The 14676-nt window shown below is 48.9% G+C and overlaps 1 protein-coding gene across 1 annotated transcript; it reads left to right on the plus strand.

Moving 5' to 3' along the window:
- Positions 1 to 9065: 9065 nt before the first annotated feature.
- On the plus strand, positions 9066 to 12299 carry FOXD1 (forkhead box D1). Its single transcript, XM_082191792.1, has one exon. It carries the CDS (start codon positions 9542 to 9544, stop codon positions 10874 to 10876), a length of 1335 nt encoding a protein of 444 aa, XP_082047918.1. The 5' UTR covers positions 9066 to 9541; the 3' UTR covers positions 10877 to 12299.
- The last annotated feature ends 2377 nt before the right edge of the window (positions 12300 to 14676 follow it).

A 14676-nucleotide genomic window follows, 5' to 3' on the forward strand; every position in this document is an offset into this window, starting at 1 on the left:
CCGTCGTGACGAAAGCAAGACGTCCTTACGCGCTCGCGCACGAACAACCCCCAACGTTCGATGCGCATCCTCCGGAGTCTGAGCTTTAGCGCGCGTGCGCGAGCGTAGTTAGCGCTCCTCTCTGCTCCCGCCTTCAGGAGGTGTGGCGCGTGGCTCCCGGGGGCGAGAAGGAAGCGAAGGTCCTGGTCGCGGGGCGGCTCAGCTTGGATTGCCGCGCCGTCCAGCAAAACAACGACTGGTCGTGGCATATCGTGGTGTTAACAGATTGGATCAAAGAGTTTCTATGAATGGTTACAATTGTGCGGCGGGGGGAAGCAATGGCTAAAATCTTTGGATTTGAAAAACAGTTAAATTTAACCTTTTCAAAGATTCCTTGACGATACCTGATGGGTGCTTAATTTTATATGTTTCATTGCAAATATTGTGTGTGTGTGTGTTTTTAAATTCTGTTTTCCCTCTGATGATTTGCAGGGGGGGCATGATTGAGTTGTTCTTGGTTGGTTGGTTTTTATTATGTATTTTGTGATTTTTATCCTGTGAACCGCCCTGAGACCTGTGGGTATAAGGTGGCATATGAATTTAATAAATAAACAAATTACTACTACTATTAGGAAAACCAGGGAAACTGGTCGCCTAGCCTACCTATTTATTGTGAAGGCCATTTAGTTCTTATTGAGAGGTTTCTGTGTTAATAGAGCACAACTGAAGTATTCACATAATTAACTTTCTGTCTACTTTCCTGTTTTATATATCTATACAGTTTAACACCTTTACAGTGGTACCTCAGGTTAAGTACTTAATTCATTCCGGAGGTCTGTTCTTAACCTGAAACTGTTCTTAACCTGAAGCACCACTTTAGCTAATGGGGCCTCCTGCTGCTGCTGTGCTGCTGGAGCACGATTTCTGTTCTCATCCTGAAGCAAAGTTCTTAACCTGAAGCACTATTTCTGGGTTAGCAGAGTCTGTAACCTGAAGCATATGTAACCTGAAGCGTATGTAACCCGAGGTACCACTGTACTACAGCAGGGTTCAGAATGCTCCAGAATTAATACATTAGTTTAACCTCCAGGAAGCACAAGGCATTTGCACAGGCATTTTTTTCCAGCCAGAACTCACTGGAACTCACAGCATCTCTCAGGTGGGCACCATTGCCCATTATAAGAGCACAAGGGTCCCGGCAGCACCTCTTTTTCTTGAAAAATAGGCCTGGCATTGCATGTGGTTCCTACCCTGCCCATTTAACCCTCACAGCAATTCTGTGAGGGTGGGTTAGGCTAGGCTGAGAGAGAATGACTGGCCCTGTATTGCTCACTCAGCTTCATAGCCTAGTGGGGATTTGAACCAGAGTCCTGTGGCATCTGAGGTGCCTTGGATAGTTGTAATGTCTTTGGTGTCTCATATATCTCCACCTTGAGTTAGAATTCCATCCCTGTGGTAGACTGATTCACACCACACAGACCTAAGTTGCAATAAATGAAAGTGATTGTTGGCATCATCATCAACAGCTTTAGTCAAAGCAATTTTGAAAACTCTTAGCGCTAAAGGTAAAATCAAAGTTCAGTCCACATGCACACTTTTTAAATATTTCCCTATGGAAAAAGAGCTCCCTGCAAGAAGAAAACAAGCACAGCAATAAGCAAGGTGAACCTTCTTCCCTGATACTCACTTTTTTCCTTGCAGGGAGAGTTGGGGAGGCAGTAACACCTGGCACCCCAGTATTACATCCAGGAATGTGGCTGAGCTACAAACTCACAAACAGAAACATTAGCCAGAATCACCAGATGCAAAAAGTACATTACTAATGAGACGCAATCCAACACTGGTACAACAGTTCTCAGTTCCTATTTGAGTTTCTGTTTTCCTTATATAAACATAAGATGCAAGTAACAATATATACCAAGTGTTTCTGAAATGCTTATTTGCAAGCTAATTTCTGTGGAAAATAAATCGTACTTTCAGTGAAATGCACTCAGACTTGGAATGACTTCCAGACACAAGCGTCAAACATGAATCATCTATGTATTAATGTTCCATACAGATAATCAAATGCACCTTTGGTTACCAGATGTTGATGGCAAACAAGGGAGTGCATATCTCCATCCTGTTCCTCTTTTGGGTTTCCTAGGAGTATCTGAACAGCATTGCTGGAACTTTGACCCTCATCCTACAAAGCAATTAAAACTACTTGGAATATATTTATCTTATGAAATGCTGGTGATCTACTGAAGCTTGTTGTTCATGGAAGAGGAAAAGCTTTCCCCCCTCTTGTTTTCCCCTTTACCTGAAGTTTCCTTTGCTGCTTCATGTGCTGTTCCTGGAAAACTTTGTTTTCTTTTCCTTAGTAAAGGTAAAGGGAACCCTGACCATTAGGTCCAGTCATGACCGACTCTGGGGTTGCGGCGCTCATTTCGCTTTATTGGCCAAGGGGCATACAGCTTCCGGGTCATGTGGCCAGCATGACTAAGCCGCTTCTGGCGAACCAGAGTAGCACACGGAAACACCGTTTACCTTCCCGCTGGAGCGGCACCTATTTATCTACTTGCACTTTGACATGCTTTTGAACAGCTAGGTTGCCAGGAGCAGGGACCGAGCAACGGGAGCTCACCCCCTCGTGGGGATTCGAACCGCCAACCTTCTGATTGGCAAGTCCTAGGCTCTGTGGTTTAACCCACAGCGCCACCCGCGTCTTTTCCTTACTATGTGCATATTCCCACACTGAGTAAAACTTCATAGGACTATCAGGGTCTGCATAAAATGGCCTCACAACATAATTCTATGCATGTCCATTCAGGAGTAGATCCATGGGGTAGTGTGCATTAATTGCTTGAAATTCTACATGTTTTTGTAACTTGGTTGTCTGTCAGTTTGTACATGTGTTCATGGTTGGGGTTGGCTGTGGCTGGGGCTTCCCTGGAAACTTAACAGGGAAGCAAGTTCGGCTGGGGTCCCTCCACCCTACGTTCAGGTTGTATATATGTGTAAATAAAACAATTTATTCTTAAGACACCACAGTCTCTATTGACCTTGTGTTCAAGGAAACCAAACCCTGGAACCCTTGGAGTCTCTTGCTGCTAGGATATTATGGTGTGGACAGTAATACTTTATGCAAAAAGAATGGAGTCAGCATATTATGAAGGACTGGTTGGATATTTATGGGACTACTACACTCTCATGGCAAACCTAACGTACTGGAGAAGAAAAACAGGGTTGGAACACATTTAATGAAGTATTGCGGAAGCAGTAAACCCCAATACGCTATACTGTTTTTCGTCAGTTTGTATCATTTTTATATGCAGTAGGTTAGAAATTAGAGAAATTAAGTTAACTTTTCTGCTTCAATAACTCCTGTGAAATAATTGCTTGTAAACTTTGTGAAAACTGGAATGTCCTACTTTGTTTCTGCATTTCTATTAATAAGAAAATAATGTAGCTCACATACCTAAGGATGAAGGAATAGGAAGCAAGTCAAAAGCAAGAAGAGACAAGGACTCTGTTGTCCAAATGTTTCATCACCATGTTGCAGGAGGCGTTTTCATGCATTCTTCCTCCAATGACTTCTCTCCCCCCCCCCCAAAAAAAGCCGCACATATTTGGGAAAGGAGTACGGCAAGGCTGTATATTGTCTCCCTGCTTATTTAACATATGCAGAATTCGTCATGCGAAAGGCTGGGCTGGATGAATCCCAAGCCGGAATTAAGATTGCCGGAAGAAATATCAACAACCTCAGATATGCAGATGACACAACCTTGATGGCAGAAAGTGAGGAGGAATTAAAGAACCTTTTAATGAGGGTGAAAGAGGAGAGCGCAAAATATGGTCTGAAGCTCAACATCAAAAAAACGAAGATCATGGCCACCGGTACCATCACCTCCTGGCAAATAGAAGGGGAAGAAATGGAGGCAGTGAGAGATTTTACTTTCTTAGGCTCCATGATCACTGCAGATGGTGACAGCAGCCACGAAATTAAAAGATGCCTGCTTCTTGGGAGACAAGCAATGACAAACCTAGACAGCATCCTAAAAAGCAGAGACATCACCTTGTCAACAAAGGTCCATATAGTTAAAGCTATGGTTTTCCCAGTAGTGATGTATGGAAGTGAGAGCTGGACCATAAAGAAGGCTGATTGCTGAAGAATTGTTGCTTTTGAATTATGGTGCTGGAGGAGACTCTTGAGAGTCCCATGGACTGCAAGAAGATCAAACCTCTCCATTCTGAAGGAAATCAGCCCTGAGTGCTCACTGGAAGGACAGATCGTGAAGCTGAGGCTCCAATACTTTGGCCACCTCATGAGAAGAGAAGACTCCCTGGAAAAGACCCTGATGTTGGGAAAGATGGAGGGCACAAGGGGAAGGGGACGACAGAGGATGAGATGGTGGGACAGTGTTCTCGAAGCTACCAGCATGAGTTTGACCAAACTGCGGGAGGCAGTGGAAGACAGGAGTGCCTGGCGTGCTCTGGTCCACGAAGAGTCGGACACAACTAAACAACAACAATATTTTATCCTCACAACAACCCTGCAAGGTAGTTTGGGGGGGGGTAGCCAGGTTTTTTGCCCTGGGTGAAGCCTCCAGAGGTTCCCGCTGCGCGTGGGAGGGTGCCAAAGTGAGTCTTTGACCCGTGTGAAATAAAGCCTCGTTTCGCCCCTGGTTTACGCATGGATATAGTGTTTGGCTGCGGGCAGAATTGACCATCTCCTATTCCAACGCTCTAAACACCACACCGCTCTGACTCCAATATGCTTGGCAAACCCTCGGGTTACACTCCCGGACTAACTCCCATCGTGCGTCTGGATAGGCTGACAGAAGCAAAGCGGTTTTCAACAGGCGTCTAAAGCAATCTGCCATGAGGACGCCTAATGGCAATGCTTTTTAATGTCTGACTTGCATCCAGAGGCGTAGCGTGGGTTGTCAGCACCCGGGGCAAGGCAAGTAATTTGTGCCCCCTAACCCGTGGATTTGCGCCCCCTAACCCTAACCCCCAGATGTTGCGCCCGGTGCGGCCAGCCCCCCCCCCCTGCACACCCCCCCCCACGCTACGCCACTGCTTGCATCCGCCCTCGGTGAGACCGGTCAAGTTTCGCGCAGCAGCCCGTCGCTCCCTGCGGGCCCGTGGCCTCTAGATGGCGCTCTTCACCTGCTAGGTCGGACCTCCGGAAAAAAATAAGGTAAAAAGATTTGCTGCGCCAGGAGGGAAGGCGGGTAATTGCGCAAGACAACCACTAGAGGGAGGATGCAAGCTCACTCGCAAGGTACCGTCTGAAGCAAGCAAAGATTTAGCCCAAAGGCCATGACGGCGCTGCTCCCTTCCTTGCGCTGGGAGTTTCTGGAGAGCCTGGCAGTGCCCTCCTTTGGGCACCGGGCCTTTTCCCGGCTCTCCACACTCCCGCATCCCCCCCTGCTCGCCCCTCTCCTGGGGGCTGGCCTTGGGTGCTTGCCTCGCCTCCCCCACCGAGGTTTTGGAGGAAGGGTGAGAGACAGGTGTGATCGATGAGCTACAACAGGGAGCCCCAAAGCAGCCTTCCGGGAGCTCTCCGGAGGCTTTGGACTACAACTCCCATGATCCCCAGCCGCTGGTGGGGTTCTGGTCCAAAACTCCAGGCGGGCACCACGTTGGCAAAAGCGGCTCTCCAGCAGCATTTAAGAGCGCGAGAGCTTCGCTAAAGCAATACAACCTTCTCTTCCCCAGAAATACGACCCGAGGTGAGATCAGGCTTGACCTAAAAGTAAGATCTCCAGCAGGCAGCTTTCCAAAGGAAATGGGTAGAATTTCTTTGTCTGATTGACTGAGGGCCTTTGGTGGGTTTCACCTGATCGCCCAGTATTTTAATCTTGGCTCTTCTTCTTTGGTGTTTAGGCTGCGATCCTAAGCACGCTTACTTGGAGGGATGTTTTGTTGAAATTGGTGAGGTTCGTGCCCAATTAAATGCTTTCAGGTTGAGGCTACAATGATGGGACTTACGCCTGCCTGGCTCTCTTAGACATCTTCCACTTCCAGATGAACCTTTTCAAGTCTCAGCGATGTGAATGGGAATAAGTTCAGGCTTCACTCTCAGGCGGCAAAGCTGAGACCCTCTTGCTTGCTTGGGTGTAAGCCCTACTGAGTGCAATGCGACTTACTACCAAGCAAATATGCACCCGCTTCCATCCCAGTTTAGATACATTCTTCAGTTGCATTTAAAGACTTTGGTATAGTCTCCTTCTGCAATTACTTAGCTCCCCATAATATCAGACATTTCCAACTAAATTCTTCTAAGTCTGCCTCTCGCAGGTCACCTAATTCCAACCTAAACACTAAACATTTGGAAAAGTGAAACCATCATCATCATCACCACTGTAGAAGACTTTTCAACTTGGTATATTTCTTTTTAAAAAGCTGTATAAGAGGGAAATAAACGTCTTGCTTTCTTACTCATCATCCTAAATAGCTATAAATCGTTCGTTTCTCCATGCCCGACTCCTTGTGAGAGTGTTTTATTCTAAAATATTTGGTGATAAAACTAGTTGGCAAACAAGCCTGAGTAGAAGGACCTGATGTTAAAGCCCCGCTCGGTTAAGATATGTGGGACTTTCGCCACCGACTTTCGTGACATCTGTTAATTCTTAACTGTATTTTGACAGCCTGAGTTCTGACTGATCATAAGGCCAAGCTACAGGCGTAATTTGGGGAGGGAGGAATCCCACCACTTAGATGGCTCCAAATTATGGTGTTGTAAACCGCCTGGAACACTTTTACGAAAAAGCGGGACTTCTGTCTTTTCACTCATTTGCTAAATGTGCATCTTCCTACAGAAAGTAGTTAGGCTTCCCGGTACGAGGGCAGCATTTCACTTCAGGAACCTTTGGTCATACGATAAGGGGCGGCAGGAACCTGTGGGAAAGTTTCCTATCATTATATTTTATTCAGGATAAACTCTTTATATGCGAAACTATCACACACACACACACCCCAAAAAATATGGCAAATGATTGTGCTGTGCGGGTAGTATTGTATTCAGTGTATTGTAAATAATGTTCTGATTTAAAAGAAACGTGTTACATATGTTAGTTATTTTTTGAGAAAACCTGAATAATCCCGTGTGGCCATTTGGCCATTATACACACACACACACACACACACACCTCTCGTGTGATAAATTATTCATTAAATCCCCAAACAAACCATATTTTAAATCACCCTTACTGGACCGCAGCGTTAAGAACAGTGAAGCAGCTATAATTTCTGAAGACTTCTGGTCGGAAGTAAAAGATGCAAGGAAATAAATAAGATTTTCCGAGAGGTTTGTTCTAGGTCCTGAACTTTAGGATACCGGTGACGATCAGGTTTCTTCACCGGGCAGGAAAAAATCGCGGAAACAAATGAATAAAAGGAATGACAATATCAGGCGCTCTCTGCTCTCCCAAACCTGTTCTGGCGGACTCTCTTTAATTCCATTGGAATTTCTGAGGGAATTCATTTAGGATCAGAGTGTCGAGCTCTTATTTTGATATCCTTCTATTGCGTTGTTTTGCTTTCACTATGGTGTAAAATAGAGTGTGTGTGTGTGTGTGTGTGTGTGGTTAAACCAAATACTTTCATGTGCTTCACATAAATAGGATCTTATTCATCTCCCACATTCTCCGTTTAATTTTCTTTCCTTCAATTTGGAACATTTCTAGCTTCGAATCCCCGTCGTCTGTTTCCGGGGGGAAATAATTTGTTATTCTTTAAGAGCGGTTTCTTTCGGAACAACAAGCCCTCGGGAAGTTGTCCCGCACACGCCCCCTCCTTGAAATGAATGGGAAGCGTTGCTTGCGCAGGAGAAGTCCCCGCAGAATCGTGTCCTTCGGCTGCATATGCGGAGGACCCAGCTTGGAAAAGTTCTTGACGAATTTCACTGGAATTATTTGCACGCGATCACTTAAGGGGACTGGGAGCAGCCTTTCAAATGGATGCTGTGGTCCCCCCAGGAATCAGTTCCGCGGCGATTTGTTGCTGGACCTAAAACCTTTTTCCCCTGGTGTGTTTGCGTGCGCCTTCCTCCTTTTCCTCGACAGCAAGCGTGTAGCTGGAGCCCTTGACAGCGCACCCGAGACGCGGACGACAGTCCCCGGTTCCCCGGCGTAAACTCAGCTCGGCAGGAGGAGGACAGGCTTCTGACAAACGCGGCACTCCGTCCAGCTTCCCACGACCAGGAAACCCGCTTGTCCGGTCCAGGGGGGGACGACGAGCACCTCCGCGGGGCCGCCTGCTGTCTGCCTCCTCCTCGCCAGCTGCCTTAGGCAGGGCGCGCCTGGAGACCTCGCTCACCTCGGTCAGATCCAGAGTTTTCTCTTTCTCTGGTTGGGGGGGGGGGAGATCGGATAGTGTCGGTGGAGTCCTGGCGTTCCAAAGGCGGCTTTAATAATAATAATAATTTATTTATACCCCGCCCATTTGGCTGAGTCTCCCCAGCCACTCTGGGCGGGTCCCTATCGTTAAAAACAATACAGCATCAAATATTAAAAACTTCCCTAAACAGGGCTGCCTTCAGATGTCTTCTAAAGAGAAGATAGCTGTTTCTTTTCTTCACATATGAAGGGAGGGTGTTCCACAGGGCTGGCGCCACTACCGAGAAGGCCCTCTGTCTGGTTCCCTGTAACCTCACTTCTCGCAATGAGGGAACCGCCAGAAGGCCCTCGGTGCTGGATCTCAGTGTCCGGGCTGAACGATGGGGGTGGAGACTCTCCTTCAGGTATACAGGACCTGTATATTAGACACACACCCCGTTTCCAAGCCAGAAAGGTCCGTCGAGGTGGAGCTGGGTGGTGAAACAGGGGATCAAGGCTCACTGGATAGCAGTAGCCCGCTGGAGATGGAAGGGCTGCCTCTCCCGGCTCCCTCCGCCACCCTAAAGCTCAACAATGGGGCTATTCAAGGCGCGAGATGGGCGCTTATTTATTTATTTGCTCTCCTCTCCCGCTCGCAATTCCGAGTCTCTCTCTCTCTCCCCCCCCCCTCGCCTCTTTTCTTTTTTTATTCCTGGAATGTTTTCTCAGCGGCGGCTCTGACGTTTCCAGCCACGTGACGGCCCCCTCCCGGGCGGGCGGGCAAGAGGAAAGGCCGCCCCCTTTCGGCCTCAGCCCGGGCGCTGCCAAGATCTTGCTCAAGACTTCGCGGGCGCCGCCCGCTCCTCCTCCTCTTCCCCCCACCCCGTCCCCGCCCGCCTCGCCCGCCGCTCTCCCTCCCCAATAGTAGTCGCTCTCCCTTTCCCACCCTGGACCCATTCATGTCTGAGGGAGGCGGCGGCGGCGGCGGCGGGAGCAGCAGCAGCAGCGAGCGAGCGCCTTCTCCTCAGGAGGACGACGAGGAAGAGGGAAGCGCCGAGGAGGTGCCCAGCTGGAGAGGCTGGTCGCCGCCGGCCTCGCTCGCGCCGCTGTCTTCTCCGGCCGTGGCGTGAAGGCGGGCGGGCGGGCGGGCGGGCGGGGGGCGAAGCGTGTGAGCCCAGCCGGGGCGCCCTCCCCTCGCCGCCCCGCCAGCCTTGTGCCAGGCAGCCCCCTCCTCCCATGCCCGGCTGCGCCCCGCGATGACTCTGAGCGCGGAGATGTCCGAGGCCGCCGCGTCTGCCTTGGCTGAGGAGACAGACATCGACGTGGTGGGCGAGGGGGACGACGACGACGACGAGGAGGGAGACGACGAGGACGACGACGACGACGACGAGCCCCTCCGCCGCCGGCCTTACGCGGAGGACGAGGACGAGGAGGCCGCCTCGCTGCCTGAGGCGCCCGGGGCGCGCGGGCCAGGAGGAGAGTCCCCCGGCTCCGGGTCGCCTTCCTCCTCCTCCTCCTCCTCTTCCTCTTCCCCTCAGGGCTCTTTCCGAAGCGCCTCAGGGGGCGCCGGCGTCTCGGCGGGCGCCAAGAACAGCCTGGTGAAGCCGCCTTACTCGTACATCGCCCTCATCACCATGGCCATCCTGCAGAGCGCCAAGAAGCGCCTGACGCTGAGCGAGATCTGCGAGTTCATCAGCGCCCGCTTCCCCTACTACCGCGAGAAGTTCCCCGCCTGGCAGAACTCCATCCGACACAACCTGTCGCTCAACGACTGCTTCGTCAAGATCCCGCGCGAGCCGGGCAACCCGGGCAAGGGCAACTACTGGACGCTCGACCCGGAGTCGGCCGACATGTTCGACAACGGCTCCTTCCTGCGCCGCAGGAAGCGCTTCAAGAGGCAGCCGCTGCTGCAGCCGCCCGACCTGCTCCTCAGGGGGCTCGAGCCCGCCGCCGCCGCCTTCCTCCAAGCGGCGCAGCAACACCCCAACCAGGCGCCTCCGCCGCGGCAGCAGCAGCAGCACGCGCCGCCCGCGCCTCCGCCGCCTGCCCCCTTCGCTTACGGGCCCTATAGCTGCGCCTACGGCCTGCAGCTGCCGCCTTACCCGCCTCCCTCGGCTCTCTTCGCCTTCCAGCCCCAGGCGCGGCCGCCGCCTCCTCCTCCTCCGGCCGCCGGGCCCGTCCTGCCGGCTGCGCCGCCCGCGCTGCTGCCGCCCGCCGCCGCGTCTCCTGCGGCCGACCTGGCCAGGACTACCAGCTTCGGCTACCCGGCGCAGCTCAGCCCGTCTCTCGCGGCCTCCTTGCAGGCGGCGGCCGCCAAGAGCAGCTCGGCGCTGGCCAGGTCGCCTTTCTCCATCGAGAGCATCATCGGCGGCGGCGGCGGTGGCTTGAGTCCCCTGGCCGCCAGCAGCTGCGCCTCGCAGGCGGCCGTCCTGCCGGTCCTGGCCAGGTCCCTGATGGCCTCGTCGCCTGCGCTCGCCTCGCCGCCCCCGCCGCCTCCGTCCTCTTCCGTCGCCGCCTCGCTGGGGACTTTGCACCAAGGGGCGGCCTTGGCCAACGTCGAGAACTTTACTGCTAGGATTTCCAATTGTTAAAAACAAAACACACAAAAAACTGTCTTGCCGAAGGTAGGACCCAGTGGGGGCTGTTTTTGCTTTTTTTTTCCCGGCTAAAGAAGGCAAAGAAACTTTTTGTTTCTATTTTTTATTTAGGCCACATTTTGTTTGTTTGTTTGTTTTGTCTTTCGGCCCACCTGGCTCGGTCCTCTTCAGTACCTCCTATTTATGCAAAGCCATTTCGATATGCTGCATAGGCAGAAAGATTAAATGTCAAAGAAGTGGCCCTTAATTATTTCCTTTAACAAACACGCGCATTCTAAATAAATCATTCCAAGGCAGAGATTACCGGGTCCAAGGATTAAATTAAATTACAGCTAAACTACAACAATTCCCCCCCAAAAAAAATAACGATGAATAGGAGTAAGGGGGGACGACAAAAAGAAGCTTTACCCATCTTCTTTCATTGTAGTTCACTTGTCTTATGTACTTTTATATATATAAAAAAAATTAACATGTTTACACAGAAGAAAGTCGAGATTATCAATTCTTATTTTAACCTGTGTTTGTTTTTGTATCATAATAGGCTTGTGGAGTTTTTCTTTTCTTTTATACTTTGTGAATATTCTTTACCAGGAATATTGTTAAAATTACTGCCGAGTATTATTGTACCATTCTAATTGTAAAACAAAAACAACAAAAAACCACTTTTTTTACACATTTTTGAAAATAAAGCAATAAATTTTCAACAAAATTAATTCCACAATTGGCTTTAGACCTTCACCTATTTAGTGCTTTGCCCTATGAACTTCTAACCTATAATTATGATCCTGGGAATACGATTTTTTTAAAAAAATAATTAATCCAGGGTAGGTTAATAATCTGTGCTTGAAAAGAAAGAGTGCAAAATGTCTTTCCACCAAATAATTAACTCAGAAGAATCCTCCACAATCTAGCAATGTTGGAGGGCGCCCCCTTTTACTTAACCCCCACCCCTTCATTTAATGTTAGACCCCATGTTGCTCAATGGGACTGGTACCCTAAACATGCGGGTTTAGTAGGAAGAAAGTTTTCCTTTGCTTTCAAGTTGGGCTTCTAAATAGGTACTCAGGATCGCGGCCATCTTGAAAATTCTCTCTGGGGAAGTTCAGCTGGAATGAAAGGGACTTGCTTTCTAGTCAGACATGACGCCAACCAGCTTAAATTCTGGACCGCATTAAACGTCCCTCACTCATGGAACCTGGTTTAGGAACTGCTATGTTATTCCAAACAGTGATAATACGATTTTCAAGCCTTCACAAATAAATTTTAAAAATACATGGGTAAACCCAAGCAATGACTAACCAAAGAAAACAAAGTAACTGTTTTGGTGATGGATAATTTCAGCCTTCTGCAGGCTATAATCTTCTATAAATACACCTTTTTTGTATTTGAATCAAATAAATGTAGATTCTTTTAAGAACTTCTAAAGTGTATTTTACATTGCAACCGCATCACAATTGCTATGGGTTTCCTCCCGCTCCAGGGTTATACAATAGATAATTGGGGGGGGGAGGGTTATTGTTTGTAGTTTTTAGGTTTTTATGACGGTGTCGCAAATAAGTGCCCACCTTGCAAGGTAATCACACTAGAACTGCGTGGGCATCATTAAAGTATTGCATTAAAGAGAAAAGAAGTTATGCTAAAGTTTAGGGTGACAATAAGTATAGCACATTTTGCTTTTAAATATTTGAAAGAACGGTAGACAAGTATGAGGTGGTTTGTCGCTTATGAGAATGGTGAACAATTAAAGCGTTATATATATAAATCAGTGTTCATAATGATCGGTTTCAATACTTTGGTTCTACATTTTAGTTCCATTGCAAATAAGAATAGCCCCCCCCCCGCAAGTATTTTTTGGATTGACACTACTTTTCCCAAACCTGGAGAGGACTACTTTACTGAGGTGAAGGAAGTACTCCCTTTTAAGGATTTTGCGAATTCATATATTATTATTATTATTTTACAAGATTGTAAGACAGGATTAGCCTTCTAGGACCGCAGAGTTGGAATTATTATTTTGAATTAATGCAGTAATGTCGAAATCCAACTTTTAAAAAAATGTGCTAAAAGTCGGTGAGTTTTTGAGGCGTGTTCAAGATCAGCATATAAGTGCTCCTTTCAGGAAAGCAAATAAACAACATTATGCAACTCATTTCCTTGCAGAACAAAAACTTGGGAAAGTATTGCACATCATTATAGGTGATTTATGAAGTCGTTTTAAGAATGTTTACGCTCTACGTTTATTTCTTTTTTAAGTGCACAAATAGGTGGTGCGATTTAAGTTCTTTTTCGCATCGTGAGGTTATTGTAACCAATGGAGAATATCAAAGGGCACTTGGGCAAGGCGTGTGCTAGGAGAAATACCTTACCAGTCCTGTGCATGCCTACTTTGAAGTAAATCCCGCTGAACCCCCTGAGACGTACTCCCAGCTAGGTAAGGTCGCAGGGCCTGGAATCTTGCAGCAGCCACAGATTTTCAACGAAGTTTTCCATATCATCTCTGTAAAAACGTGGTGGCATACCGGAAGTGGCAGGTGCTCAGGCAGCGAAAACAGGAAGCGGACCCTTCTGCCTGCCCTGAGCTCGTTCGGCTGGAAGTGAAATTGCGCAGACTTCAATGCGGCTGACTTCCACCACCCTCCTGAAGGAGCTGTCCCGCAAAACTTCAGATCTGTGTGCCTCATTTGTAACGACTCACCGGGAGGATTCAGAGTTAGAAGGTGATAGTGATATTTCTGAAAATTCAATACCTCGCTCCGGCACACGTTGACTTGGAAGTAAAAACATCCCGTCCTCTCCCTTGACACTTGCTTCTAAATAAGTTTCCGGTCTTAAGATGCTTCCCAGAAAGGATGTCCCCAACTGAAATCTATACAATTCCCCCGCCCCCCCTCCAAGTCATGGGTAACTCGTGTTTAGGATGATCTGTTGAAAACCCCGGCACCCCTTTCTTTGGGTAAATATTATTATTTCCTAAAGAGCCAGAATACCACAATAATCTGATTCCACACACATACACACAAACCTGAAAAAAGGCTTCCACAAGCCAGTTCGTAATCTTGTGATTTTATTTTTCATTTTTTTGTTTACCAACAACAGGAACAGCAAAACAGTGAGGCCAGAGCCATAGCTACGGGGGACTAGCCACTGAGGCTCCCAACCTCTCTGTGTGTGTGTGTGTACGCAAATGCACGTGGGGTGGGGGTTGTGCCCAAACTGGGTCTTTGACCCGGGTAAAATAAAGCCTAGTTTGCCCCTGGTGAGTCGGAGGAGGGAGGAAAACGCTCCTGGGTTCAGGGCGTGAGACTTCATAGTGATGCTCGGGGTGTGCGTGCCTGGCGTTTCCCCCTGGGGTTCCTTAAGAGGCAAATCGTGTTCTAAGGTTTGTGGCGAGGGAGCTCTCTCTCTCTCTCCCCCCCCCCCATTCGCTCGCTTGCATTTCTGATATCAGCAATTGGCTGTGCAATCTGGACAGCGGCCTCCACCTGACCAGCAGCTCGGAGTTGGAAATATTGCTTTGCAACCGCTAGTACGGGGGAAACGAGGGCAGGCGAGTGTTTAGTCTGGTTCCAAACTGGCCGACGCAACATTGTCGTGTTTGTTATGTCTGGGCTTTCTCCGGGGGGCGGGCGGGGGGGGCTCGGCTTCTCAGCACCGTTCTCTTTTGCCTTGCTTACTGGCTGGCGGCCCTGGGAGGGTAGTTTAGCCAGCAAGAAGGGCCTAGCAAGGCTATGGCTGCTGCTGCTGGCTGGCTGGCTCTGTTTGCCCAAGCAGGTGCTGCTGCAACAAAGGCCGAG

Source organism: Podarcis vaucheri, assembly GCF_965113315.1.
Source record: "Podarcis vaucheri genome assembly, chromosome: 11".
Classification (NCBI taxonomy): domain Eukaryota; kingdom Metazoa; phylum Chordata; class Lepidosauria; order Squamata; family Lacertidae; genus Podarcis; species Podarcis vaucheri.